The sequence below is a fragment of the Falco punctatus genome (genome assembly GCF_963210335.1).
Source record: "Falco punctatus genome assembly, chromosome: 14".
Classification (NCBI taxonomy): Eukaryota; Metazoa; Chordata; class Aves; order Falconiformes; family Falconidae; genus Falco; species Falco punctatus.
In genome coordinates, this window is record NC_137594.1 from 3,525,006 (window position 1) to 3,552,634 (window position 27,629).

Here is a 27,629-nt window from a genome sequence, read left to right on the forward strand (position 1 = left end):
AATGGTGTTTTGAAGCACGTGTTGGAACTGCAGGACTGCTTTACAGCTCCTCTTATTTCCCTTCCTGGAGAGGGGAAGAGATGGGCTTATCCTCAGTGCTCCTTTAGCTGCACAACACTCGTGCCATGCTCTGGTTTTTGAGGTAAAGTGCCTTATTCTGAATTCTGCTCTCATTCCTGTGACTGGGAGGAATTAGCATGAGCAGGAGAGAAATCCTGCTGAGTGCAGGGCTTGTACCAGCCTGTAGCATCCCAGAATGAAGCCCAGTGAATGTCGCTGGGATGAAGGAGTTATTCCTCCCAGGGAAGTGCTCCCTTTCACCCTCCCCAAAAGGCTGGGAAAGCCCCAGGGAGCCCAGGAGAGAAACCTGAGCCTTGCCACAGCCCTGGATCCTTATTTCATCCTCCCCTGCCCAGCACCAGCCACTCTCCTCTATCCCCTTCACCTGTCAGCACAGCGGCAGGGACCTGCCGGAGCAACCTGCAGCCGGTAAGTGAGCTGAGTTTGCCAGGGCTCTGCACGCTCCCCTCTTGGCATGTGTCCCCCTTCCTCCGGCTCTTGGCAGAGGGATGCACTGTTGGGAGGGGGGCAGATCTCACCATCTTGTCTGGGATTTTCAGGTGTTTTTTTGCAGATAGCCTTGGATACCAAGAAGCCACTGGAATCCTGATCCTGGGGAGAGAAAAACCATGGGGAGTGGAATGAGCAAGGTACTGGGGGGCCAGGGGACGCTGGCCAGCATGTCCCCCTTGGGCAGGACCTTTCTGCTGCAGCCCAGGGGATTGCTTGCTCCCAGGCCACCACAATGCCCCACATATTTGTATCTTCTCTTTCTCATTCCCCTTTGAAACTTCAAGAACTCAATAAAGGGAATCAAGAAAGCGAAGAGTGACCACCGGGTTTATATCTGAGGTGATGAGCCAAGTGCCTGCGGGTGTTAGAAAAGTGACAGCTGGCTTTAGATGCTCCCCCCTTGGGTGGTAAAGCTGTGGCAGCAGCAACCTCAGGGGTGCTGGGGGTCCCTGCAGGGAGGTGGCTGTGCCTGGAAGCCATGTGCTGCCAAGGGGGAAGTGGGGTTTTACTGCTGCTTCTTGCTCAGCTGAACTCCGGGGCTGGCAGGAGGGATTGATTTCTGTTGGTACCCTTAAATAACCGCTTGGTATGTGAGTTATCCAGTTTAAAATTAGACTCTGGGACAACAACAGAGGGACCAGATCAGGGCAAACTCTCTCTGCGTGGCTCTGTTGTGATTTAACACCGGGGTTTCATCCCCGCCAGACGCAGCCTGACCTGCAAAGAAGCTTTTACAGCCTCCCTGGTGCCTCCAAACCCCCGTGGGGGCCTGGGCTGCCTTTGCCAGGGGCTGGGTTGATGCAGACACATCTGTGGTGCAGGATCCAGCTTTGACTTGATGAGACACAGGGCACAGACATTTGCTGAATCCAGGTGTTTGCACCTCAGCAGTGAGCTGGGGTTCAGCCAAATGGTAGAAGTGGGCTGGGTGAGACGCAGCTCTGTTGAAAACCCTTCCTACAGCCTCTCAAACCAGGTATCTTCTGCCAAATGGGGGCAAACACGTCCAGCTCGTAATCAGCTTTTCCTTTCTGTGCCCCTGGAAACCGCTCCAGTGGGCTCTTATGCCTCATAAATACTCTGAGCTGTCCCTTTTCTCCTTCATAACCCTGCAGCAGCAAGCTGGAGACCAAATTTGCATACTTGATGGCACTTACTGCAACACCATGGCCAGAAAAGTACTATAAATAGCCTGTGCCTTTGCCTGTCTATCCCCAGCTGGCAGAGGCAACCTTTGAAACTATTTGCAAGAGGTGGTTGCTATAGAATAGCAAAACAAAACGGAGCTGCAGTGGGGCTGGCTTGCCTCCAGGAGATGGAGAGGTGGCAGGGGGTGTGTGGGGTGGGTGTCCGTCTTGCTGGAGCCCTGTCTTGAAGGAGGAGGCTGTGGTGGGCTGAGCCTTTTGGTGAATCCAGCCCCCGGCACTGCCTTTCCGATTGCAACAGGACCACATGCAAGCCCCCTTCCATTTATGTGCTAAGTTTTCCTGAGCTCTGCACTCCCGGAGGTGCTTGGGCTGGTTGTTTGAGTGGGCTCAGCCTTTGCTGTTCATTAACGAAGATATTTCACGCTGATTAAGTGCTTGGCATATCATTGCCTGGGGAATTTGGTGCCAGATGCCCTGGTCCTGCTGGTACCGTGCATGCAGCTTGGTGCTCTGGCCATGTCAGACGCACGCGGCGCCCGGCACTGTCTGAAATCTCTCTCCTTTTTGTCACCTCTCAGATTGTCAAAGGCCTCTATCTTGGGAACATCCACGGTGAGTGCCTTTCCCTGCTCCACCTCTGTGTTGCTGTGGGATCCCTGGGCAGCCGGCAGAGCTGGAGGAGTCCTTCTCCTTGGGGGCTCTCTGTGCCTGCTCCCAGCTGCGGACCTCAGCATCTTCCACAGATCCAAAGCCCCCCAAAAGCCACATCCCAGATGCAAGTGACCCTGTGCAGGATCACCAGCCATGCCGGATGGGAACTCCTGGCATGACTGGGAACCTCTCCTGTGTTTGCTGAGACAATATTTACAGTGGGCCAACACCTGGCTTTCTGGCTGGGACCTCTGGCCCCGTGGGGAGCGAAGCTTGGTTCATCTCCCAACAACAAGGACACACCAGCCTTTTCCAAGCTGGCACTATAATTTCTGACCATGGGGATGGCTTTAGGAGCCTGCTGAATACCCAGCACACCCGAGGGGGGTTTTGCTTTGAGGCAGGTGCATCGCCATGCCTGGTCTCCTACCCTGTGTCATGCATGGGGAGAGGCAGTGGGAAGGGCTGGCATGGGGGTCAAGGCGCCGGGGGGGGGATGGATGTGGGTTGCTGGTGGGTGCTTGGTCCAGCAGCTCTCCCAGGAGGGCAGGTGACTGATGTGCCGCTCCTGCTTCCAGACTCTGAGGACCGTGAAAGCCTCCTGAGGAACGGGGTGACGCACATCCTCTCTGTCCACAGCAGTGCCAGGCCAGTGCTGGAGGTGAGTGGCGCGGTGGGGGGCCTGGGGGACCACCCGGGGGGAGCAGGGGCTGCGGAGGTGCAGACGGGACACACGCAGTCTTCCCCTGGCGTGGGGCAGAGAGGGGGGAAGCGATGCTGCAGTCGCACTGATCTGCTGGGTGCAATGCTGCGTTGCGCCCAAAGGGGCTGAGCGCTGGCTTGCGGGGAGGGGGGCAGCGGAGTGCTTCGGGGGGCACGGGCACCCACTGGGTGCTTTCCGGGGGGCAGCGGTGCAGCCGCAGCGCGGGGGGTGCCCGATGCTGCCGCGGGGAGAACCGCGAGAGGGCGGCGGCGGCCCGCGGATGGCAGCACCGGGGCCGCATCCAGCCCCGACCGGCACCGGGGGCACAGTGGGTCCGCAGCACCCCTCCCGCTCCCGGACAGGGGGCCCGGGCCACCCTGGCTTTGCCCACCCGGTGCCCCCGGACCCCGGAGCGCTGCGGACCCCTCCCCTGTGGATGGGGAAACTGAGGCAGGAGGGAGCTGCCCAGCGGGTGGATGTCAGAGGTACCAACCAAGGCTTTCGTGCACTAATCCTGCCTGCACCGGGAGCAGGGCCAGAGCCTGCAGCAGGAGGAGCAGCTCCATGCAGGGTCCGTGTGCGGGGATGCTCGGGTCATGCTGCCCATCTCATGGCCACGTGCAACTTGTCATCCCCGTGTCAGACCCGCTGCCAGCTCTCCCATCGTGGGATGCTGCAGAAGGTGAAGGGGCCTGCTGGGACCCCTCATCCTCTGGGGCCACAGTGGGGAAGGAGCCCCAGCGACCCACCAGCTCAAGCCTTTTCCCCGCTAAGGGGTTGGGTAATGTGGAGGGGGGAGAGAGAGAAGGAAGGAGGCCGCATAAAATTGGTGCGGAGAAACGGCTGGTGGCTGGCGAAGGGGCAGCAGCTGGGGCTGGCGGGGCTCAGGGCACGGCCAGACGGGTAGCAAACCACACGGTGAGCTTACAACACGGAGCAAGCCACGGAGCTGGCGAAAAAGGGAACCGGAAAGGCATGGTGGGTTGAGCAATGTGTCAATCACGGCTCTGGGTCAGGAACCGCAAACCCCAGCACAGTTCCCATGCGTGGCCCAGCTCCCTGAGGCGGGATGGGGGCACCCAGTCCCGTGGGGAGGGGGAAGCCACTGGGAGCCTGGCTGTTAATGCGGGACTGACATGCGACTCGGGATTTGGGGACGACTGGGGTCACTTCAGCTGCTCCACTGGTTGGCACGGTGGCTTTGCCAGCACAGTGGCTCTCCTTGCTGCGGGGAGGTTGGGTTGGCACCAGGCATGGTGTGGTGCAGCCAGGTTTTAGGAAGCCGCAGCCCATCACAGCTCATCCCGCTGCCAGTGTTTGCTTGCTGGTCCCTGTGCCCCTGCCTGGTGCGTGGTCCCCTTCCACCCACCGAGCTCCCACCTGCACCCTCCATCCCCTGCGTGCCGGGGAGCTGTGGTTTGGCTGGTCGTGTGGATGAGGAACCCGCTGGCTCCGTTTCCACCCGTGCACCCTGGCCTCTCTGGCAGCTTTTCTGGGCGGTGAGCAGCTGCCTGGGACACCATGGAGAGCCAGCAAGTGGCACATTGCTGCAACACCTTGTCCCCATCCCGCAAGAGGCTGTGGGTGGCAGGGGCGAGTGTGGCAGACAGGGCTGGGGAGGATGGATGGGATGAAGAGATGATGCACGGGAAAGCCTGCCCGTGCTCATCCTTGCAACACAGGTCTTTCCAGTGCAGAAATATCCCTGTGCCCATCTTGCTCTGTCCCTTCTCTCCTTAAATAGTCAGCTTTTTCCAGCCTCCCGATTTGCCCCAGGCTGGAGGGAAGCAAGGTTGGCCTGTGAGGCTGGGTTGCCCAGGGAGGACCTTTGGGCACCGATGCCACAGGGATCTGATGGAGATGGAGCAATCCCTGGTGCTTCAATGTTTCAGCTCTGGCTGGCAGGATTTCCACCCATTTTTCTAGAAAAAAAACCCAAAAAACTCAGATGAAAAGGATCTAATTTTAACTCAGAACAGGGAGGATCGAGGAAGCGGCGTTTTAAAGGAATCTGACCCACGCCAACATGTGGTAGGATGATTTATTGTGTATTAAAAGGACTGGGAGGAAATAAGTCATTAATGAGAGTGACTTCATCAGTGCATGTTCATACATGTCTTCCTGATGGGGCTCGCTGGCTGGGGCCCTGGGAAAGGGGTGGCTCAGTTTTGGGGGGGCTTCTGAGCATCACAGCTGTTTCCCACAGTCTGGCCTCTCCTCCGGGCTGAAATGAGGGCAATAGCCCAGGATGGGATGGATGCAATGCAGCATGGTTCTCCCTACCCACAGGGAACGGGGTGATGGTACCCGAAAGTGGATTGTGCCTTTCCCCTCACCTACGGGTCAGCTGGGCAGAGGGAAAAGAGAAAAACGGATTTTGTGTTTTTCGGAGGTATCTTGTTACTGCAACCATCTTTATATTGCAGGACATGACCTATCTCTGTATCTCGGCCTCAGATTCATCCAGTCAAAACCTGTAAGTTGTTTGCCATCCCTTTGCCTTCCAGCATCGCGTGTTGGTAGTTATCGGTCAATAAAAGCTCAGATTCTGCAGCATGGAAGTTCGGTCCATTTGTGCTGCAAAAACTTCATGTCATTGCTGAGCTTGGCAGAAGCTGATGTTCATTCTCTGACTGCAAACGGCATTTGTAGAGCTTAAAATCTGTTTCTGTGTGCGTTTGCAGTCAGTAAATTTAATTTTCCATCAAATTTCAGAATTATTTTGTTCAGCAGGGTTGAAAACTGGAGCATTAGGAAGACAGTGATTTGTGTCGGTCTTTCAGATATTTTCCTTGGAAAGCGAAATAATGTATTTATTTAAATCAATATTTTTTTCTCCCATACAAAGCATGGATACTCATAAGTCTTAATGATGCTCTCAGGATGGAGCTGGTGAGAGGTGCTGCAAGGGAGTCCCAGGCTTTCATGGCACTTGGTGTTAGGGGGTGCTGGGTGCAGGTGTTACTGGCACTGGGGGGTGACATCACCCTGCTACTGCTTTGGGTGATGGACACCCATAAACCATCCATTGCAACCAGAAAGTGGGCGACTGCAAGGGATTTTTCTCCAGTCAGATCCTAAAAAGGATCAAAGCTTAATGCAAAGTGACTGGACTGAGCCCCATTGGTTTTCCAGCATCCTTGGGAGCAGCCATGCCCGGGGGTGTGATTCTGCTTGCTCATGCTCTGACTGAGCGGAAAGAGAAGCTTTACAAGAAAACCTTGCTTCAGCAAGAACTGGGTTTATTGGCTGTTATTTTTTCTCTTCTCATTTCTTTGCATTTGTGGCATGCCAACCGAAAGGAAAAAAAAAAAGGAAAAAAAAAAAAGACTGGCTGTCAGAAGGAAGACTTATTCAAGGAACTACTTTCTGCTTGTCAATTTATGCCTTGAATTTCACAATCCTGGTGGATTTAGTGTCCTGCAAAGGAGGTGCTTGTGACTCAGGAACTCAGTGGCTATCAGCATTACCAGGCTCCATGTCCCAGCCCCTGCTTCGAGGCTGGAAAAGCGTGGGGAGAGCTTTCCTCTGACTGGCTGCCTGGGGTAAAAACGTCCGTGGAGTGGGTGAGGATGGATGGGGTGGCTGAAATACTCACCTCTGTCCCTCTGGGATGGGTTGGGAGAGTGATGCTGCACAGACAGGGAGGGCTGGAGGCTGGCACTGAGTGTGTCAAGGGAGCTGGAGGCAACAGCATCAGGTCCCTGCAAGCAAGGTGATGCATCCCTGCCGGTCCTAGCCAAGGGGCTGAAGTAGAGGACTGGGATCTGGAGAGCTTGGACCTGTGCAGGCTCTGGGGGATGCTACCTGCTCTGTAAAGATAAGTAGGTTGAGGTGAAATGCCTGGAGACAAGCCGTAGGTAGGGGAAACTACACCCCCCCCCCCCCCCCCCCCAGCAATGCTCTGTTTGCTACAGTGGTCAGAGGAGGCATATCTGCAGCCCACGAGGAGTGATGGACTGACATCTCCTTTCAGGGCTGAGAAGTTCAATGTTTTTAGTATGACCACAGCTTCAGAGACTCCCCCATCCCTCCTCCTCTTCTTGGGCAGCAGAACTCCCTGCTATTTTTGAATAAGCCCTCGGCTGGTTTCTTAGAAGGCTTCTGAGCCCAGCCTTGCGGGGCAGGGTGAAGAGCATCCCCTGTGATGGGCTAGCAGGGAGGGAAGAGGTTTTGGGGGGGTTCTGCCTTACCCCTGCAGGGAAGCCAGCTCCGAGCCCCACTGGGAGTGAGCCCTCGGTGAGGGGAACGGGGGGAATAACTCTGTGGTAGCTCATGCCTTGGCTTCTGAGAAATCAGGAAGGCTGTGTGGGCGCTTGCCCACCCTGTCACGTGGAGGCAGAGGAAGTCCGGCACTGACACCAGAGGCATCGATGGCTCCAGCACCGAAGGGACCCTCTTCTCCACCCAAAAAATCTGGGGCTGTGTGCTGGACAGTCAGGGCAGGGAGTCCACCAGCAGCCCAAGTTACCCAGAATCAGGTTTTCTGCCTCAAAACTGTCCCAGGGCTCAGTGTGGCTGCAGGGGGGAGCAGGGGTGTGCAGCGTTTATTGCAAACGTGTGTGGACAAGCCAAATACCTGGCCTGGCATGGGCTCTTGGAGATGCCTGCTGTCTTCAGGAGGGATCAGCAGCAGCTCCAGGCATCCCATCCGGTGATAAGCAAGAGGGATGTGTCTCACCGGAGCCTGCATAACCCTCCCACAAACACCCACCTCTCTTCCACCAGTACATACAGAGTCATTTATCCTGTTTTCTACATCTCCATGCCTTCAGAAAGATGGGTGCTGCTCACATTGCTGAGCATCCAGGTCAGAAGCAGAGAAGCACCGTAGCGTGTTGCAGCTGAGCAGCCAGAAAGTCCTGGCTCCCTGACCTGCCCCATTTTGCTGCAGAACTCGCAGGTTTGGGTTAATGTGCTCCCTCCACCTTGCTGGCAGTTGCTGGTTATGCTTTCAGGAATGCAGGCAGCTATCAGGGGACAAGCCTGTGCTGTTGCTGGCATCTCTATCTCTGGGGCATCGCCACCTCTCTTTGCCCTCCCTTGGTGGGAAGGGCCCGCAGGAGCTGCTTGGGGTTAAGAAGGGAAGGGATTTGCACCGTTTTGGGACCTGCAGGCAAAACAGTCACCTTTTTCCTGACTTCTTCCCCGCTGGCATCTTTCCCTTGGAGAGAACTGGGTGTTTTTAGCATTGTTTGGGAATTAGAGGTGAGCCAATGGCTCAGGACAGCCTCTGATGTGGGTCCATGCATGTCCTTTGAGTGTGAGGTGACACCTTTCCCTGGAGGCTGCCTCCCTGGGGTCCTCCTTGAGCTGGTTTGGCTGATGGTTTCACCCTGTTCCTGATTCCTTGGGAAGCAAAAAATCCCCTGGAAAGCCTCCCAGGTCATTTCCTTCCTGACAGATCGGTCCCTCTGCCTTTGCCTGGCAGAGGAAGGATCTCTGCTCCCACCCCATGCTGGTGGCCCCAGGGTGGTGGGAAGTCCTTGTGGGGGGACACGACTACTGCTGCCAGGGTGGCCTGGAGCCTTGCAGGGGTGGGCATCCCTTCCATCCTCACCTCCCTGCCTCTCTCCTTGCAGGCTGCAGCATTTTAAGGAGTGCATCAAGTTCATCCATGAATGCCGGCTCAGTGGGGGAGGCTGCCTCGTCCACTGGTGAGAGCTGCCATAACTGCTTCCGCCCCTGGTTTGCACTGGTGCTCTGGGAGGTGGGGATGGGCTTCCCAAAGAGTGGCCTCGACGTCAAATGTCACTTGTGGTGGGAAGGAAGATAAGGAGACAAGCAGGAGGGTGACAGGGGAGGGTCTCCACTGCCAAAACCTATGGGGATGGGTGGTCCATGCACTGGAAACCTGAGCATCCCAAGAGGTGGGACAAGCTACAGGAGGGAACAGGGGTAAGCCACCTGCCCAGAGCCACTAGCAGTGGCTCCCTGTCCATGTGGCTCCTTACCTGCTCCAACACATGGCTGGGGAGCCCTGTTAGCACCCCAGCAAGAGGGGGTGCCCATGGGAAGATGCATCCCATGGGTGTCCCTTGCTGTGGGGCTGCACCAGCCTCCATGGAGAGGATACCTCTCCCTGACGCTGCTCCCTCGCGCTATGCCAGCCTGGCTGGGGTCTCCCGCAGCACCACCATCCTGGTGGCTTACCTCATGACAGTGACTGAGCTCGGCTGGGAGGGCTGCCTGGCTGCCACCAAGGCTGTACGGTCCTACGTCAGCCCCAACTTTGGCTTCCAGCAGCAGCTGCAGGAGTATGAGGTGACCTTGCTGCAGGAGGTATGTCCCGCGCCGACGTCCCCTTTTATATGTGTTTGCAAGCAGGCACGGCTCTTTTGCATGCAGCTATCTGCAGGGGCCAGCTGCTTGCTCGAGTTGGCCTTTGTGCATGCTATTTATTACCTGGGGATTTTAGGTTTTGCATACAAAAAAATGAAAATTGAAAAAAAAAAAAAAAAAAAGAAGTGCCTAGACATTATGCTAGTGCACTTAAAAAAGCTCTTTAAAATCCCAGTGCTTCTCTTGAGAGTTCAGTTAGGACACAGGGGGAGGGATGGGTGACCAGCAAGTCTCCTGGGAGTCCCAGGAAGGTGGCTGTGATGGTTCCTGGGAATGCAGCGCAGTGGGAGCTGGAGGTAGAAAGCGGGAGAGGAGAGGGAGGAAGGCTCTTGCAACCGGCTTCAGGATGTCTGGGTGTGCTTGGATCTGGCAGGGCTTCCTCTGACAGCAAGTCCTCTGCTTTTAGAGGCAGATGAGAGACAGGAGCAAGTGTTGAAGGACTAATTCTCCTCTTTCCTCCCCAAAATGATATGAAGTAGCAGGTTTTAGGAGGGCAGAAGCCCTGGCTGGGTGGGTTCTGTCCTGTGCAAGGCAGGGATGATGTTGGAGCTGAGCTGAGCTAGCTGGGTGCTGGCAGCTGGGAGTGACAATGGCATGTTTGATCAGGAGAACATTAGCTGCAGAGATCAGAGCTGCACTTTTGACCCGGAAAGCCTTCGAAAGCAAAGGGAAAAGCCTTTAAAAGCACAGCTCCCGCCCAGTTCCCTGGCTGCCCTCCAGCCTCTCACACAGGACCCTGCTCCTCGTGCTCCACAACAAAGGACTGTGGTCCAAAACTGCCCCAGCAGGGCACACGGGCCACAGGTGGACCTCTGCAAGGAAAGAGTAACCCAAAGCTTGACGTGTACAAGGCATCTCACAGCCTATGTCACCCCTAAACTTCATCCCATCCCTGGAGGCGAAGACCCCCATCCGCTGCAGCCATGAGCATCATGCAGCGGCCCCACAGCATACAGCAGTGGAGACCCCGTGGTCCCTCTGGTCACACAGCGGTTCAAGGGGATTTCTCCCCTCCCAGGAGAGAGACAGGGACAGCATGTGACATTGGTCCAAATGTCAGCCTCTTCCCTGCCACTGAGTTCCCTTCCCTGGGTGCTGGTGGGAGTGAACAGGCGCTGTCACGTGAGGGGTGAGGGATGCAGCCCTGCCCTATTATCACTGACTTGCAAAAACACCCACAGAGGAGCGCAGAAAATGGTTCAGGGGATTACAAAACACCCATGGTGCTGGAGATTCCCTGCGGGGCTTCCCCTGGCCCAGCCAGCTCTCCCCAGTCCTTCCCACGCTCTGGGTGCATCTCAGCACAGACCATGGTGTGGGGTTTGCTGTGCCTCCCCGCTCCATCCAAGCTATTCCTCCTGCTTCCCCATATCCAGGCTGGGCTCAGCAGATGCTAGTCTTCCCTCACTTTCCTTTAGATGCAGCTTTTTCATCACCTCGAAGTCTTGCTGGCAGCTTTGCAAGCATTTCCCCGAAAATACCAAAGGCAGAGCCAAGGGCAGAGGTGTTTGCATGTTTTTCTGAGCTGCGGGATTTAGCAAGAGCTGTGCTTTACTTGAAACACCCTGCATTCCCTGCAATCGCAGCATCAGGGAGGGAAGCTGCGGATGGCCCTCGTGGGCGGACTGCTGCTAGCACAGCGCTGGGGATGAAGGCTGGGTGCTGGAGCCGGGAGCGCTCTGTCATTACTCACCCGCAGCTGCATTTGAAGAAGGGGAAGAGCCGGGATGGATGCTCCAACCCAGAGGGCAACACGCTGCTCCCAGCTCACCCTTGCACCCTCTACCTTTGCAAGAAGGAGAGGCAGCATGGGCAGCACAGGCAGGTCAGGCAGGCAGATGGCTGGGGGTCCCATGGGGCAGTGGGTGCTGTAGGCATTCACCTGCATGGCCAGGAGCCCATGGAACCCGATGCCGCATGGGTCCTGTGCCTTGCATGCAGCAGTTAGCTTGCTTACCTTGGCTGCTGGAGGTCACACCGTTTGTGGCTTTGGGGTGGTTTTCTATGTGCGTAGGTACAATGCAGGAGCAAGGGTATCGTGACCTGAGCTTCAGGTCTTGCTGAGGGCAGAAAAGAGGTTAAATTTCCCCATTAACTCAGCTGTCATCCCAGCAGGCAGCAATCTGGAAATACAGTGCTTGGGAACAGACATGGATAAGGGCTGGGCAGGCTGCTCAGGAGGAAAAGCCTCTTTTCTTGTTGGTTAAAACCTGCGAGGAGCAGGTCAGTCCTTCTGGGGACTTCCCGGGGACCTCCTGCCTAGGGCTGCGGGCAAGCATCCCTCAGTGCCTCAATTTCCTCGATCCAGAGCAGGGACCTTAGACAGGACCCTGGGAGGTAGAAATGGGGAAGATGCTCTCTGGGACGGGCCAGCCTGCCACTTGCTGCAGGAAGGACGCCTGGAGTGTGCAGCTGTGGTTTTGAGCTGGTAAATGGTGCTTATCGGGGCTAGATGGATAAAGAAGGAAGGAAGGGAACAAAAGCAGCAGCAGGATGATGGGTAAGGTTAGAAAAGGAAGTAAGTGAGCACAGACAAGACAGCGTAGATGTGAGAGAGGACACAGATGGGCATTTGGGTGATGGAGCCACCCCCACCCCCCCAGGGTCCCCCATGATGCTGACACGCTGCGGCCAGGCTCCCTTTCCCCCATCTGATGCTGTCCCAGGTGGGATGGGTGCTCCTGGCCCCAGGAGAGAGGAGGAGGGCAGTGGGTTAGTGGTCAGTGCTGGAGGAAATGAGCTGTAACCACTTCTTGCTCTGGCTTTAAAAGGAAACGCCTGGCAGCAGCAGCAGGGTGCTTCCCCCAGCCTCCTGCCGGCTCCTTCCCTCCTTCACTGGATGGTGGGAGCCAGCTCAGAGGTTGGATGGTGGGTGCTGAGCCTCCGTGCCCAGACTGCTGTCCCCACGGAGCTTCATCCCTCTGGATTGTTTGCATGGGAGGGATGCTCCCCCCGTGAGCAGCTGGCACGGATGCTTAACCCAGATCCTGTCCCAAATCCTTTAGGATTCACTTCCCAGGGGTTGTTTTCTAGCAGGGAGACCAGGTGTGGCTCTTGGAGTCCATCCTGAAAAAGTGGTCTTCATGCCTGCAGGCCGCAAGTGTGTAGCAGCCCTGGTGAGTCCCACTGTCTGAGAGGGCGGAATTGGGAAATCCAGACATTCCCAGTGGAAATCCCCTCTCTGGTCTGCAGATGTCAGGGATGCTAGCAGGGCTAGTCTCAGGCTTTCTCCTCTTGTGGCTCATGGTCCCTGCCCTGACCCTGGCAGGACAGGGCTGAGCTGGCCATCCAGCATCCCGCATCCTGCACCTTTGCCATGAACTTGGTGACTCCTGGCCGCGGGGTGCTGCTGCAGCACCCCTGCAGAAGCACTGCAGGAGCATCTTGTCCTGGGGTGCTGAGGCTGGGCAGCTCGTGGGGGCTGCTGCCCTCTCTCTCTGGTTCCCTGGGTGCCCTCCGTGCCTGTCCCAGGGCTACTCTGTGCCAGGGCTCTGAAGCTCGGTCACTCTCTGGACTCTTTGCCTCCACAGATTTCACATTCCCAATTCCATGCCTTCCATCCTTTTTGTAAGGTGTTTGGTATTGCTGGGCATGCTCCTACCACTCATCCCGGTAAGCCCTGCTTGCTGGAGCAGCTGGTTCCCAGCTACTTAGGAAGACGGCAGAGCCCTGCCTGCTCCCCGCCAGCAGCTGGCAGCTGGCACAGGAGGTCCCGGCAGAGCTGCCCATCCCTGCCCACGCTCTCAGGCTGAGCCTGTCTGGCTGTTTCTCATCCCAGCAGTAGCGGGAAGCATTTCTATGGACCGTATCTTGCTTCCAAGCCACCTCCAGACCACAGCCTGCTGCCAGCTGGCCCCCGGCCACTGCCACACTCCTGCTGCCAGAGCAGCCTTTGCAGCTGGCTGCAGCAATGGAGGGGGGAGACAAGAGGCACCCCCTAACTGCCCGGCAGCGAGCAAAACGCTCTGCAAACAAACCTGCCTCAGCATGCAAGAGCTGACTTGGCCGTGCAGCTTGTGGCAGCAAGTCCAGCCAGTCCCTGCAGTGCCACGGTGGGGGGCAAGCGTGGGGAAGCTTTTCTTCCAGGAATTTGGGCATACAAGGAACAGCAGCAGCTTCTTGGCAATGAAAAGTAAATAAAGCTGCCCGTGCTGGCTGCAGCTGGCGTGAGAAGCTGAGGATGCTGCCAGCTCTCTGGGTCCGTCTGTGCCAGGCTGGGGATGTGGGGACCACGTGGTCAGGGGGCAACCAGCGCATCTCTGGTACGATGCGGTTGTGTTGCGTGGCATGTGAGTTCCTGCAAAACTGGGACCTTTCTGCTTGCTGGGCTGGGCTTGCTTGTGGCTGGGGATCCCCCAGCCTCGTCTGAGGCTGCGGCTGGGAGGCGGCGGGTATTGCCCCTGCTCGGCTCATTGCTTTCCACCAGAGCTGTTGCAAGCCCCCGCTTTCAAGCTGGGGATGTCTCAGCCCCCACTGACCCTGACAACCTCTTTCGGCTTTGTCCTGGCAGTACCGTGCCTGGATCCACCACGACTATGGCAGGAACCCGTTCAAGGACCAGGAAGAGCTGCAGCACTTGTTGGCTGGGCAGGAGCAGGGGCAGAAGGAGCAGCAGCTGGGGAGCAGGGATCACTCCTGGCTCCAGTCTCCAGCTCCCACCTACCCGCTCCCCTACCATGCAGGTGGCACTGGCAGAAGCAGACGGATGAACAGATAAGCAGCTGGCTGCTCGCAGGCAGACATTGGCCCTGGGGCTTGGAAAACTCAGTCTTCCCTTTGCCAAGTGCCTGCGGGGGTTCATGTCTAGGGCAGAAAGCAGCCAGCACCGGCTGGCCTCGGCCATAGGCTTGAGTGTTGGAGTGGAGGGGATCAGGACTTGCAGACCCTTCCCTTGACTGCTGGCTCCGTGTATGCCTCTGGGCAAGGCAGTTAATTGATGCCAGACTCTTGTTCTGTCCTGTTCCCTCATTCCCCAGTGGATGGGACCCACTTTTCTATCACTCAGAGCAGCAGCAAGCCCTGTCCCTCTCCCACAGCACAGTACCCAGGCGCTCCTCCCACAGGGCATGGGGATGCCAGTGCAGACCTTGGAAAGCCAGGGCGGGATGAGATGGGGAGAGGCCACATTGTCTTCTGCTTTGCAGTGAAGCCCGGGGCTGATGCAGCCTGCCCCGAGGAGGGAAGGATGGGTTCCAGGGCATGGGTGTCATGATGCTCGGTTCCTCTCTGGATGCTTTGCACCCACAGGTTTCACATTCCTGATTCCATGCCTTCCATCCTTTTTGTAAGGTGTTTGGTATTGCTGGGCATGCTCCTACCACTCATCCCAGTAAGTCCTGCTTGCTGGAGCCCCAACTGTCACCCTGCAGGATGGGGAGAGGGGCTGCAGATGCCCCTTGCCGTGCTTGGACTTTCCTGGTCCTGTCTGTCCTCGGCAGATATCTGTCTGGCATTTTTCTTAATGCACCCCCACCAGGGAGGGGGGAAATCCAGCGGTGCCGGAGGCTGCCTGTCCCCACCACCTCCATCCCCGGAGCTGTTTTGGGTTTCCCCTGCCGCCCAATCTGAATGTCCCTGATTGCAAAAGAAGCCAATTGCTTGATTGGACTCGGCTGACCCACAGACCAATTTAATGCTGTCCCTCTCCAACAGCCTTTTTAATATCGAAAGACCATGACTGTGCTGCTTTTTTCATCCCAAATTGACATATGTGTTGCCAAAGCATGGGCTTACTTTGCCAGGACTCCCCACATCTGCCCTGCAAGGAGGTCCCAACACATTGTCACAGCCCTGCTACATTTAAACCTTCACCTCTTCCATGCCAGCTTGGCCTTTTAGTATAAATACCTTGCTTGGCTTCTCAAAAATATCTGTTCTGCAACCTGTTCTAAGAAAAAAAAAAAAAAAGGCATTTAAAATATTTCTAGGAATTCTTCTAATGGAAATTTCTGGGTGCTCCAAGTGTGACAGCGCTGAGGGTGACTCACCCAGCTCCTAATAAAGGGGCAGTGATTAAAACCATGAGGATGGCTGGTCCTGATTTGCTGTGTTCCTGGTGGGAACGGAGGGATGGACTGACATGACCACTTCGCTGCTGTGTCTGTTTCCTATTTTCTTGATGAGAACCACCAGCAAAATTAAAAGTTTTAAAGACTCGATGTTTAGCCATAATGGATAGGATTCTGGGAAAAAAATTAGGGGGGCTTTTCCCTGTCTTTTTAGGTGAGAAAAGGGTCCCTTTGGCTGTTATTCTACTTGGAGGCATGCCGCGGTTTGTGCCTGCAGCACACTCTGCGTGAGAAAGTACCCTGAGCAATTAATGATCTTGAGGACCACAAATGCTGTTGATGGAGATGACTGGAGGGAAGTAGAGCAGACTGGGTCGATATTGGAATTAATGCCTCTGTTATCATTTTAGGAAGCAGAAAAATGGAACTTGCGCACAGGAAAAAAGAGAAGAAAGTTGGCTTCTGGTGTTAATAGGAAGTCATCAGAGATATGTGATAAGCAGAGATTAGATTGACAGTAGGTGTGATAAACTCCGCAGAGCGCTGCCATACCGTCCCATGCGCCAGCCTGGATGGCCATGCCCCTTCCCATCCTATGGCTGGCCATCCTGGAATTCAAATGTTCCCCAAGGAACTGCAGCACCAGAGCAGTTGTTACCCCTGGAAAAATCCCCCTGATTTTGGGAGTCACAAGGGATGGTCCTCATAGGCTGCAGCACCACTCACACCTGGCATCACAGCAGCAATTGTTGCCCTAATATCATCTCCTAAGCCCAATTTCCTCTGAATTTATAGGGTGTCCCAGGTGAATATATATATTTTTCTGCTCTGGGATACATCAGTGGGACCTGTAGTGGCTTTAGGACTTCTGGGCCCTGGAAGGCAAGCCCTGAAGCAGGTAAAACCGGGCTGATTTCCACTTCTTTCTGCACTGTGAAGAGCACTGCATGCTTTGCTGCTCAGCTCTCCTGCACTGCATCAGCCCTCCCCAAAAGCCCGGTGTGCCTCCAGCGTGGGGAAACTCGCTCTGCCCAAGTGTGAGTGAGCTTCCCAGGGTGTTGCTTGCACACAGAGAAATAGTTTACAAGAAATTCCCATCCCTGCTGCCTGCCCCAGGGAGTGTTTTGCATTCTCCCTTGCCAGCCGCTGGCAGGGCTGCAGGGTATCTCTCTCCCAGCCCACCGTGGCCGGCACCATGAGTGGCCGCAAATACCATTTTATGGGGATTATTATTTTATCCTCCTCCCACTGGGATGCCCCTCACCCCAGGGAATTGAGATTTTGCCTTTCCAGGCTGCCCATGAAGTCGCAGAGTCAAAACAAAGCTGGAGGTGAGGTACTAACCCCACTGGCAGCAAGGTCACAATTAATCTCCAGCTCATTGAGCTATAAAGGGGATGGAGAGGCATGATTATATGAAGCCCCTTTAAAATATCCTGAATTTGCCAGAACTTTAAAAAAAGAAACAAAATTTTAAGGGTGTGTGTGTGTCTCTATCCGGTGTGGGGAGGCAGGACTGGTGTCACAGGGGATGGAAATGCGAACTCCCCCTGCAAGGCTTAACTTGTTTCTTGGCAAAAAAACAGAAATAACCTTCCTGACCATATCTGATTGCAAAAGATGTTTCTGGCTCTCCCCAGATCTCACAGCGGGGGATCTGGTTAGGATCAGTTGGGTGTTTAAAAACAAGGGTTATTACAGCAGTTATTAGAAGTTACAGTAGAGGTTGTGTACCTTAGATCATTATTTTTATTATACCATCTGTGCAGGTCTATACATTTCCCATTTCTCTGTATTACCCACATGGGAGTAATTATGGTTTTCTTCCAAGAAATGTGTGTGTAATCTGGTAATCCCAAAAAAATCCTCTGAAATTGGACTGCTGATGGTCCTTCACACTCTGCTATGGCCAGCGGCCCTGGCTGGGTATGTCTGGGCTGGGTTGCACTGGCCGGGCACGGCCAGGGCACTGGTCCCAGCTGGGGGGCGGTGGGCTCTGCTAGGGGCAGCAGGCAAGGGACTGATCTGGGACCTGGGGCTGGTCTGGGAGGGAACTGGGAGCTGCATGGGGATGGACTGGTCTAGGACCGGGGAAACTGGTCTGGGACTGGGGATGGACTGGTCTGGGAGGATGTGGGATGAACTGATCTGGGATGTGAGATGAACCTATCTGGGACGGGGGAGATTGGTCTGGGACAGGCGATGGACTGATCTGGGACCGGGGAGGGACCGATCTCGAACTGGGGAAGAACTGATCAGGGAATGGAAAGACTGGTGTTGGACTGGGGAGACTGGTCTGGGAATGGGCATGGATCGATATGGGACTGGGGAGACTCATCTGGGGATGGACCGATCATGGGGAGGCTGAGCTCAGCCCGGGGATGGCCCGAGAGGGCACCTGGGGCTGCAGACGGACGGGACGGGGGGACACGAGGGCCGGGACACGGGAACAGAGGGACATGGGGCATCACCCGGTGCGCTGGAACAGGGCAGACCCGCCCCACGCCCCGCCCCACGCCCCACGCCCCGCCCCACGCCCCGCCCCACGCCCCGCCCCACGCTCCGCTTACTCCGCACCAGCTGATTTCCAGGAAAGGCTCGAGCTTCAGCGAAAGCGCTGCTGGGCGCGCGCGCCCCACTGGGCGACTCTCCATTGGGCAGCCAGAGACTAAGACGGCTTCCCATTGGGCGCGACGGGTATGGGGGAGGAGGACAGTAGAGGACCCGCCCCGGGCCCTCTATAAAATGCGGAGCGCGGAGGGCGGCGCGAGTGGCGGCGCGGAGGGCAGGTAGGGCTGTGCTGTCTGCGGCGGTGCGTGGCCTGGGGGACGTGGGAGCGGGACGGGCTCACCCCGGGACCCGCGGCCCCGTGCGTTGTGGGGGCGAGAGGGCTGAGCCCGCTTCATGCTGAGCAGGGCTGGCGTCGCGGGGGGTGCTGCGCGCCTTGCCGCGGGCCGTAGCCCGGGGTGGGCTCGGCTCGGTGGCGGCTCGGAGCTGGGGTGGGGAGGGTACGGCCTGTATGGTGATGGGGCGGTGCTGCCTCGGCCGGCCCGGGGCTCTGCCCGCTTGTCCTTCCTGGTGCAGGGTCAGGGCGTAGCTGGCTGTGTGGCGAGGGCTCCTTGGCCCTGTGCTGCGGCGTGCTGTCAGCTGGAGGGGCTGCTTAGCCCTGCCTGGGGGTGGGACGGAGCCCTGGCCTCTGGCAGTGGTGGGGAGGGGACAAGCCTTCTAGAAAACGGGCTGGGTTAGGAGGGAGGCCCATTTCAGCGAGCCTCTCTGAGGTTCTTCATCTTGGTGTGACTGGTGCAAGCCAGCAGAGGCTGGGTGTGCCCTGTCCCTCCGGGGGTGGGCTGTGGCATCCTGCTCTGGAGGGGCAACTGGGATGTGCAGCTGTGCCCTTGGCATCGCTTTGGCTGGTAGCCACCGAAGGCCGGAGGCTGTGCTGCGGGTGGCCGGGGAGTCAGCGTGCCCTACTGCACAGCAACAGAGAAGGGACAGAAGTTGGTGGCACTGAGCTGGTGTGAGCCTGTGACAGCAAGGACTGCCAGGTCTCTGGCTGTGTTGGGAGCATCCTTGTTTTCTCCCCAGGCATGGCCTAAAGCCAGAGGTCTGGGGACAGTAAATAAAAAAGCAGAATGAGGGAGAGGCAGTCCTGTAAAATTTGGAGGAGAGCCACGAGCCCAGAGGGCTGATCCTGGTGCTGCTGCTCACTTCTGCCAGGCCACCAACTCCTGAAGTCCCTGGGAGTGGAGCTGACGGGGGATGCTGCAAGGGTTGAGCCTGGCATCTTGCTTCTAGGAGGCCGAAGCTCTCTCATGGGTCCTCCATGAAATCACCTTGTAGTTTTGGCTAAACATGACCTGCTGTCCCCGGGAAGGGTGACTAGACTTTACCTTGCTCTGTCCTGACATCTGTTCAGGAGGGCTGGTTGTGCGGCCCTATCCTGCGGGGATGCTGGGTGCTGTCCTGAACTGGCACCTGCTCCCTGGGCTAGGCAGTGCCTGGTGAGAGGGGCTGCTGTCTCCTCCGGGGCTGAGCCTTGGGCCAAAACCAGCTGGGGCATCTGGCTCCCACAGATCCTAATGGGTGTCTGGTCAGGGATGACCTGTCTGGTGTCACTTGCTCAGGTGACAGCGCAACCAGGAGCTTTATTTCCTGTCTCTCTGCTTCCTATGTGACTTATCCTGCAGCAAAAAAGGGAGTAAGCAGCACACCAAGTCAGCCTGTTTCTATGAGCAGAGCTTTGATAGAGCTGGGGGAAGAACTTGTAGTAGTTCAGATGAAATTGCCTGATTATTTTTCATTCTAAAAGAAGCAGGGGGTTATTTTAACATACAGATGTTGGCACATCTGCAGAGCTGCCAAAATTTGTCTCTGCAGGTGGTGCCACTGCTGGCTGTGTGCGTGGCAAACCAGGGCACAGCACAACCCCTTGTACCCCAGTTGTGCTGGGATGGTGCTGGGGGAGCTAATGGGACTTGGACCTCTTGCTCCATCCAGGATGTGTGACCGCAACGGCGGGCGGCGGCTCCGGCAGTGGCTGATTGAGCAGATTGACAGTGAGCTGTACCCTGGGCTCATCTGGGAGAATGAGGAGAAAACAATGTTCCGCATCCCATGGAAACATGCTGGGAAGCAGGATTACAACCAGGAGGTGGATGCTTCTATTTTCAAGGTAGGGACAGATAGTAATGTCTTTTCTTGATGGTTCCTGGGCTCTGTGATGCTGTGTTTTACCATGCTGACAGTCCTGCTGGCGGGAGGTGTCTGTGCTGTCTGTGGGCTTTGCATCTCCAACTCTGCACAGTGAAGCATCTCCTGCAAATCGGCCTCTCAGGCTCTTCTGAGGGTATTTGTTCCTTTATGCCAGATGTTGGTACCAGTTTTATGTTTGTTTTCAGCATATTTGAATCCTGCTCTGACATGAGAAGGAGCTGGATGTGTTCCTTTTGAGCTGCTCTCAACTTCTTATCAGGCTGTTCTTGATAAGAGGCTGGATTTAGCAAAGAACCAAAAAGACTTTGCAGGAGGGAAGGAAGTTTTGGATTTCACTGAAGGGGGGCGGGGGATTTCCAGTTTTGGGGAAAAAGTGGAAAATTCCATCCTGAACCAGAAAGGTCAGGCTCTTCCCCAGGAATTCCCTTCCCTCTGCCCCCACTTCCAAATATTTGTACTGGTGAGTGAGTTTGCTTTCAGGGCAGTGACAACTGGTTAGCAGCTGGCTCAGGAGCACTGATATGTGAGGATGGCACTAAATTCAGCCATCTGAAAATATATGAATATCTATAAAATAGTGTCTCCATTCAGTGGTAAAATGTATTCTCCCACCAAAAGCACAAATGAGGTTCTGATCTTAACAAGAAACCAGCTTTCCTTTATTAGTCAGGAGCTGAAAAATAGGTTTATTTTCATTTTTTTGAGTCGTTGCCAGGTCGTTGGTAACACCGTTGCTTCAGTAGTGATTCCTCCCATCCCCAGCAGCTCTTAACCTGTTGGTGCAGGAGTGAAGCCATGTATTATAATCTTGACTTCTGCTTTTTAAAACCTAGGTGCTGCAGCCCTTCCTGCACCTGGCTGCATCGCCGGGGCAGGTGCTGCTGCTACACCCAAATCCCTGTCCCTGTGTGCGGTGGCTGTGGATGTGTCTGCAGTCTAGGAGCAAAACAGCACATACGCAGGGGATGGTTGACAGGGTGCAGAGGGCAGAGAGGTGGGGAGAGCAAGATGCCAAATGTTCTCTGCAGCCCCAGCTCCTTTGCCCCTGGGGCTGAGAGGGTTTGCAGAGCTCATGTGGAGGTGATTTTTTTTTTTTTTTACATTTTGTTTTAGGCCTGGGCTGTTTTCAAAGGCAAGTTCAAAGAGGGTGACAAAGCGGAGCCAGCCACGTGGAAGACACGGCTGCGCTGTGCTTTGAACAAGAGTCCTGATTTCGAGGAGGTGACAGACAGGTCCCAGCTGGACATCTCTGAGCCCTACAAGGTCTACAGGATTGTGCCAGAGGAGGAACAGAAATGTAAGTGCCCTGATAGCAGGCTGACCCCTGGTGTGGGTCAGTCCCTTGGGTAACCATAGACTTGCGCTGCTGACCTACATCTGAGCGGAGCTTCCTGGCCAGTGTTGTGCTGTGAGGCTTTGCTTGTCCAGCTTTGCAAATGATGTCCCCAGTGTCCCTGTGCTGGCAGGGAGGGGAGGAGGAAGGACAGGCTTTTTTTCTGCCCTCTTAACAGTTGCTTAGTAAATAGGGGATAACTCTGGCATTGTGTAAGCATCCATCCTGTAAGGATGTTGTAGGGGCAAATCCAAAATTCTTCCCCCCCTTGTGGGGGTGTGTGTGCTTGAGCCCCAACCCCTTGTCTTCCTAATGCCTGCCCTGGGTGTGTGGCAGGGAGCTGCAGTAAATCCCTTCTTTCTTGCCAGCAGTGATTAGAGTGGCAGCAATTTCACAGAGAGCAGTTGCTGCTGTGATGTCCGGTGTGGTGCAGGTTGTGCTAAGTATATCTCTATTTGTGGTTAGGAGTGTGTGTGCTTTTTCCTTTTTTAAAAAGTAAAAAACTTGTGAAAAAAAAAATCTTACTGTCAGGAAATCTGCCTTTAGCATCTTGGTCTCCTCCAGCCACATTCACACGGAGGGGCTTGCTGCTATGCAAATGGCACTGCAGGTTCCCACCGACAGCATGACTGTGCTTGGGGTGGCTGGTGGAAAAAAGAGAAGCAGCAGCAACCCTGGTCTCTGGGGTGCTCAGAAAAAACCCCAACTCTATCCTCTGCTCTAGCTCTGTCTCTGCTACCAGCCAGATATTTGATCAGCCTTGTTGCTGGTCACCATGCACTGGGCCAATGGGTTGTAAACTGGTTTTGGTCCCAAAAAGCAGCTCTGGGTGGAGCTGGAGGGGGCTGTGAGCCCCCCGGAGGTGCTGTTATGTGGCTCTGCTGTGCTGGGGTTCTTAGTTTCATAGCTGTCATGGGGTGAAGGCTTTCCTAAACCCAGTGGTGAGGTGAGCTGTGGCTGGGGTGTGTGTGTTCCTCACTGCATCCCAACCTCTCTTTCCAGGCAAAGCCGGCATTGCCAATGGGAACAGCCTGAACGAAGTCACGGAGATGGACTGCAGTTCCTCTGCCATAGATGACCTCATTAAAGAGGTAAGCCCTCACTGTGGCTGCAGGTCACCTTGGCTGGAGGTGGACTGATGGCATCAAGTTGTCTGATAAAGTTTTGCCTTCCTAAAATTCAATCTGCAAAGCTCTGGGGATCAGCCTGGTGAGCAGTGCTGAGTTTTGCTGCTCATTTATGTGAGCCAGTGCTGGGAGGTGGCTGGGATGAATGGCTAATGCACTCAATTTGCATCTGGGTGGGTGAGACTTTTGCTGGGAGACAGAAGCTGTTTCACAGCCCTGTTCCCCTTCTCGGCTATGTTCCATCAGGCTGCTTCTGCTTAGTTATTTGGTATTATTTGAGTGTATGGCCTGGGGAATGCCAAATTTGATCTTTCTAACAATAGAAAAAACCCCACCTGTCATCCCGCTGGCAATCTGTTTGGACCCTCTGAGTGCTGCAGGTGTCTTGGTGCAGGACAGCGGCTGCCCAAGGCATCAAACCTGTTCTGATCTCAGTGTCTGGTCTCGCACAGCCTCCCTGTGTAGATGAATACCTGGGCATCATCAAGAGAAGCCCCTCGCCCCCCCAGGAGACATGCAGAAACCCCCCAATACCTGACTGGTGGGTGCAGCAGCCCAGCCCAGGTAAGTAGCTGACTGTGGTGTTTGATGGGACTAAGACTTCTGTCTGAGGTAGAAAAACTTCTTGTGCCATGATAATGGTTGGACTTGATCTTAAAGGTCTTTTCCAACCTAAATGATTCTATGATGCCTAATGGAAAACAGTTGTGTTCTGTCTTCCTAATTAAGGGTGCTTAAAGTATTAATTATGAACACTGAGCTTGGTACTAGGCACCCAGCGGTGTACCTTGCACAAGGTTAGATCCCAGCCTGATGTACCTGGGACAGAGAGCCAGGGGGTAGTGAAGTGGGGGGCGGGGATTGGGATTTGGGAGCTGGGCACATAGGCTCAGCTCTGCTTTTTTTCCACTCACAGCATTGCCCCTGATGAACGGATACTCCAGCTATGAGCAGCATCGTTCGGGTAAGGCAACTTCCCTGCTTGGCTGTGGGCTGGGGCCATCAAATGCCTCTCTGGGGTGTGACCTTGTGTGTGCAGTGGCAGAAGGTGGCTGTGATGCTGCTCCCTGCCTTGGTAGGAGGCTTTGTTCTGCATTTGGGCGGTGCTGCATCCCCCTGAGTATCCCCAGGGTTTGCATGCTGAGCAGGGATGCATCCTGCCTGGAGTCCTGTGGCCATGGCACGGGGGGCTGCCCTGGGATGCTGGAGTCAGCTGTGCCTTTGGTGTAGGGAGCTCTGCTCCACCTCTGTGGAGCAAAGGTGGGAGGAAGGGGTTCAGTATTGGGAGCTCTCGCTTGCTGATCAGCGCTGCTACCAGGCTGAGTGCTGGAGGAGATGTCCTCTGGCAAGCAGGGCTCCTTCGTCAAGTGAAACTTGCTCCCAGGAAATTTTGCTGCTCTCATGGGGTTTGGGCACTGCAGTGAAGAGCAGGCAGGATTTGTCCCCTCCTGATGGGTGATGTATATGCCCATCATCTCCCAGGTTACTCCCAGATGGTGATCAGCTTCTACTACGGCGGGAGGCTGGTGGGCCACATCACCACCTCGTGCACCGAGGGCTGCCGCATCTCGCTCAGCCAGCCCTCCAGCCACGGAGAGAAGCTCTACGCCCCAGATGCCTTGGAGCATGTACGGTTCCCCTCAGCTGATGCCATCCAGAATGACCGCCAGAAGCAGATCACCAAGAAGCTCTTTGGGCACCTGGAGAGGGGTGTCCTGCTGCACAGCAGCAAGGAGGGCATCTTCATCAAGAGGCTGTGCCAGGGCAGGGTCTTCTGGAGTGGGAACACCATGATCTACAAGGACAGGCCCAACAAACTGGACCGGGATGAGGTGGTGAAGATATTTGACACAGACTTATTCTTCAAAGGTTTGTAGAAGCATTCCTGTCTTTCTCCTCATCCACTTGGTGAGACTGAAAGGGTAGAGCCCTCTTTGGAGTCATCACTGCCTGTCCCTGCTGGGTTACTCAAGTGCTCTGGATGAGTAGCTGATCCTACCAGATGTAGGAAGGAGTAACCTGATGTTTTGTGTCACTTAGCAAATGCCTCCCAGTTGGAGGCTCTGCACAGCAAAGCTGGCTTCTCCTGAGCCCAGAGCTTTCTTCCATGGCAGGGTGCTTCATCCCAAAGCTGTGTAGCAAAGGCTGGCAGCTGGTGGCATGCACCTTCCAACTGTTCCCCTCTCCTTGTAGAGCTGCAGCAGTATTACAACAACCAGGGCCGCTTCCCAGACAGCAGAGTCATACTGTGCTTCGGAGAGGAGTTCCCGGATGCGGTGCCGCTGCGGTGTAAGCTCATCCTTGTCCAGGTATGGAGGGCTGCCCTTTGGAGCTCTGCTGCTGAATTTCCCACCTTCTCTGGACCATATTGCCTTCCCTGCCCCCTCCCCCTTTACAAGTAGAGCTCTAGCTTCAAGCCCCAGAGCTGGAGGTCATTTGGGGGCCTGAACTGGTGGGGTGGTAGGTGTGGCGTGAGTACTGGCTTATCCACAGCCTCCAAGAGGTGCTTGGGCTATCGCTTGTCAGACTCCTTGATCTGGGTGGATCGTGCTTGTGAACAAAGCTCCCAAATGGCAAAAGTTTTTCTAAATTGGTGGGAAATCTGTTCTCTTCCCGTTCTGCCTCTTGGCACTGGGACCTCTGCCCTCCCCTGGGAGAAATGGGGGAATAAATCCCTGAGATAGTTAAGGGACAGCCTCAAGCTGAACAGCCAACAAATGTGGTGAAGAACCGTGGTGGACAGCAGTGGGGTTGGGGAAACCTTCAGGACTGTGAAGGAGGGCATGGGATGAGAGGGGCAGTCCCCATGGCTCTGGCCAGAAACTTTTCCCTGGAGAAGCCAAAGGAATTCTGGAGTCTCAGAGCCTTGGGGGAGTGATAAGGTGTTCCTGGAGCCTGCACCTCATGGACCTCTGTGGGCCAGCAAGGCAGCAGGGGCATGGCATGGAGAGCACAGGGAGTGTGTTGCATCCACCCTTGTGCAAGCAGAGACCCACCAAGTCTGTGAGGTCCTGGAGGGGATTTTACAAGTTCTGTGCCTCCCTGCACAACTCTGACCTGGTCACCTCTTCTTGCCTTGGCGATCACTCTGCGTGTGCTGGGATGTCCCTCAGCCTGACCTCACCTCCTTGTAGCTCTGCTGGGAGAAGGAGAAGCAGTCACAAGAGCTCCTAGAGGTGCTTGTGGCAAGGTGGCGTGTGGATTTGGACCTGTTGGGCTGGCTGGACCTGGCCACCTGGGTCTGGACCCAGCTGCTCTGCTATGTCTCCCACCCCATGCCCTGATGCCTGGGCTGGTGGGTGTGGATGGCAGCAGTGGGAGATTCCGGAGGAGGTTCCTGTTCATTCAGTGTCTTCATGTCTCTTTTCATGTAGGTGGAGCAGCTGTGTGTCAGGCAGGTGGTGGAGGAGGCTGGCAAGACCTGCAGCAGCAGCCCCATGCTCCCCATAGCTGATGAGACACAGCATGACCAGGTGTACAGGATCTTCCAGGAGATCTGTGCAACGCATCAGCGGCCGCTCTTCAGAGAAAACCAACAGATTGCTGTCTGAGCCTCCCTCTGTGCAGACATAGTGTGGTGGTTTGGGTTGATCTAGACCCAGTTTGGTCCTGTTAGTGCCTAAATGCCCCTTTTGGAAAGATGGGTTTTGTTCTTTGCTGTTTGTGGTCCAGAGTATGTGTAAATACAGCAGTAAAAATTGTGAATAGAAAGTAGGTTGGATGCTCAGCATCCACACTGCAAACACTTCACTGATAAAAATGACATTTTGTACCAAGCAGGGTGGTCCCAGTACTGTTGTCTGTTGCTAATGGCAGGGGGAGGAGGGAGCATCTGAGCTGTGTGGGAAGGTCAGGGCTGGCTTTGCTTTGTGTTGCCTGTGTTAATGGCCAGTCAAGCAGAATCAAAAATAAATAGCTGTAATGACCTGCCTCAGCAGCCTGCAACTTGGACCTTGCTGAGAATAGCAATTTGGTAGGAGGTGACTCTTGGAAAAGCCTTAAAATGTTCAAATGTAGGAAATTCTTTCCAAAAATTGACTCTTTCCTGCCAGAGTCCTGCTGCTGGAAGATAGAGTATGCCTTCCAAGGAGAACTTTGTCAAATTCCTCTTTATTTTTGCTAGGAGGTTTATGTGTTTATCTGTAATAAAGTATTTTGAGATTTGGAAACCAATGCAGAGATGATATATATAAATGTTGACTACAAGGATGTAGGAATCTTAATTTTTCCTAACCAGAGACAGAGTTTATATAAATATATCTTTAAAATTAAAGATTGTAGCACAGTGAATAGTTTGGCTTCACCCTTCTAAACGCATGTGTTGATCTTGCCCAAGCGTGACCAGGCAGTGGCATCCATGTGTAAATCCTCATTAATATGCTTTGTGTGTGCACGCAGCACTGGGGTGCTGCTTGGGCACGGGGTTTATGCCTTGCAGCTGATGCAAACCAGGACCACAAATCTGTGTGTGCTACTAAGCTGCCTATTTATTTTATGCCTGAAGGTTTATTAATTTTTTTGGTAATTTTTTATCTTCCTGCAATTAAAATGCTATATTTTGTATTTCTCTTGCAATGTGGGTTTTGGTTGCAGTGAGCTGGGGAGAGCCAGGCATCTCTGAATTGCTCCTGCCCTGATCTTCCTTGTGGTGGGTGGTTCTGTGTTAAGCCTCTGCTGTCACCTCTCTCCTGCTCTGTTAACTGCCTGGCTTCATCTCTGAGGCAGGGCAGGAATGAGCCAAAATGCTGTAATGCAATGGAGGGAGGAAAAGGGCATCACTTGTAGAGCCTTCATTCCAGGGAGCCCTGCTCATCTGCCACAGCGCTGACCTGGGTGCCTTTAGCTCTCTGACCTGGGCTGTGATGCTCCAAGGTCATGGGATGGGGGGCAGTTATTTAAGGTCCTGCTCAAAGGCATACTCTTGTCCTTCTCCCACTATTGCCTGGTGGAGCATTTCCCCACTGGCTTTGCTATCCAGCTTTCTCATGGGGGTGGGTGGTGTTGGGGAGAATGAGGACCAAAAAAGGAGCA

At 55.0% G+C, this 27,629-nt stretch overlaps 1 protein-coding gene across 4 annotated transcripts; it reads left to right on the plus strand.

The window, feature by feature from the left end:
* The first annotated feature begins 302 nt into the window (after nucleotides 1-302).
* IRF8 (interferon regulatory factor 8) lies at nucleotides 303-27,161 on the plus strand. 4 transcript variants are annotated; one of them, XM_080410724.1, is made up of 14 exons: nucleotides 303-489; nucleotides 639-710; nucleotides 2,300-2,333; nucleotides 2,951-3,033; nucleotides 5,502-5,551; nucleotides 8,658-8,732; nucleotides 19,923-20,097; nucleotides 21,252-21,435; nucleotides 22,474-22,562; nucleotides 23,051-23,162; nucleotides 23,515-23,562; nucleotides 24,081-24,467; nucleotides 24,792-24,907; nucleotides 25,973-27,161. In XM_080410724.1, the coding sequence occupies exons 2-14, from the start codon at nucleotides 690-692 to the stop codon at nucleotides 26,147-26,149; spliced, it is 1,551 nt and encodes a 516-aa protein (XP_080266850.1). In that variant the 5' UTR covers nucleotides 303-489; nucleotides 639-689; the 3' UTR covers nucleotides 26,150-27,161. The 4 variants fall into 4 exon arrangements, with proteins under 4 accessions (XP_080266850.1, XP_080266848.1, XP_080266847.1 ...); XM_080410722.1 differs by lacking the exons at nucleotides 303-489; nucleotides 639-710; nucleotides 2,300-2,333 and having other exon boundaries at nucleotides 2,854-3,033; XM_080410721.1 differs by lacking the exons at nucleotides 303-489; nucleotides 639-710; nucleotides 2,300-2,333; ... (1 more) ...; nucleotides 5,502-5,551; nucleotides 8,658-8,732 and adding an exon at nucleotides 17,673-18,214.
* Nucleotides 27,162-27,629: the final 468 nt, after the last annotated feature.

Excerpts from the sequence above, each read along its gene's own strand:
- IRF8 (XM_080410721.1), top strand. The coding sequence starts at position 17,688 with ATGGAAAGACTGGTGTTGGACTGGGGAGACTGGTCTGGGAATGGGCAT. Across the intron at positions 23,163-23,514 it reads GGTGCAGCAGCCCAGCCCAG|CATTGCCCCTGATGAACGGA; the intron begins GTAAGTAGCTGA and ends TTCCACTCACAG. Across the intron at positions 24,908-25,972 it reads GTAAGCTCATCCTTGTCCAG|GTGGAGCAGCTGTGTGTCAG; the intron begins GTATGGAGGGCT and ends CTTTTCATGTAG.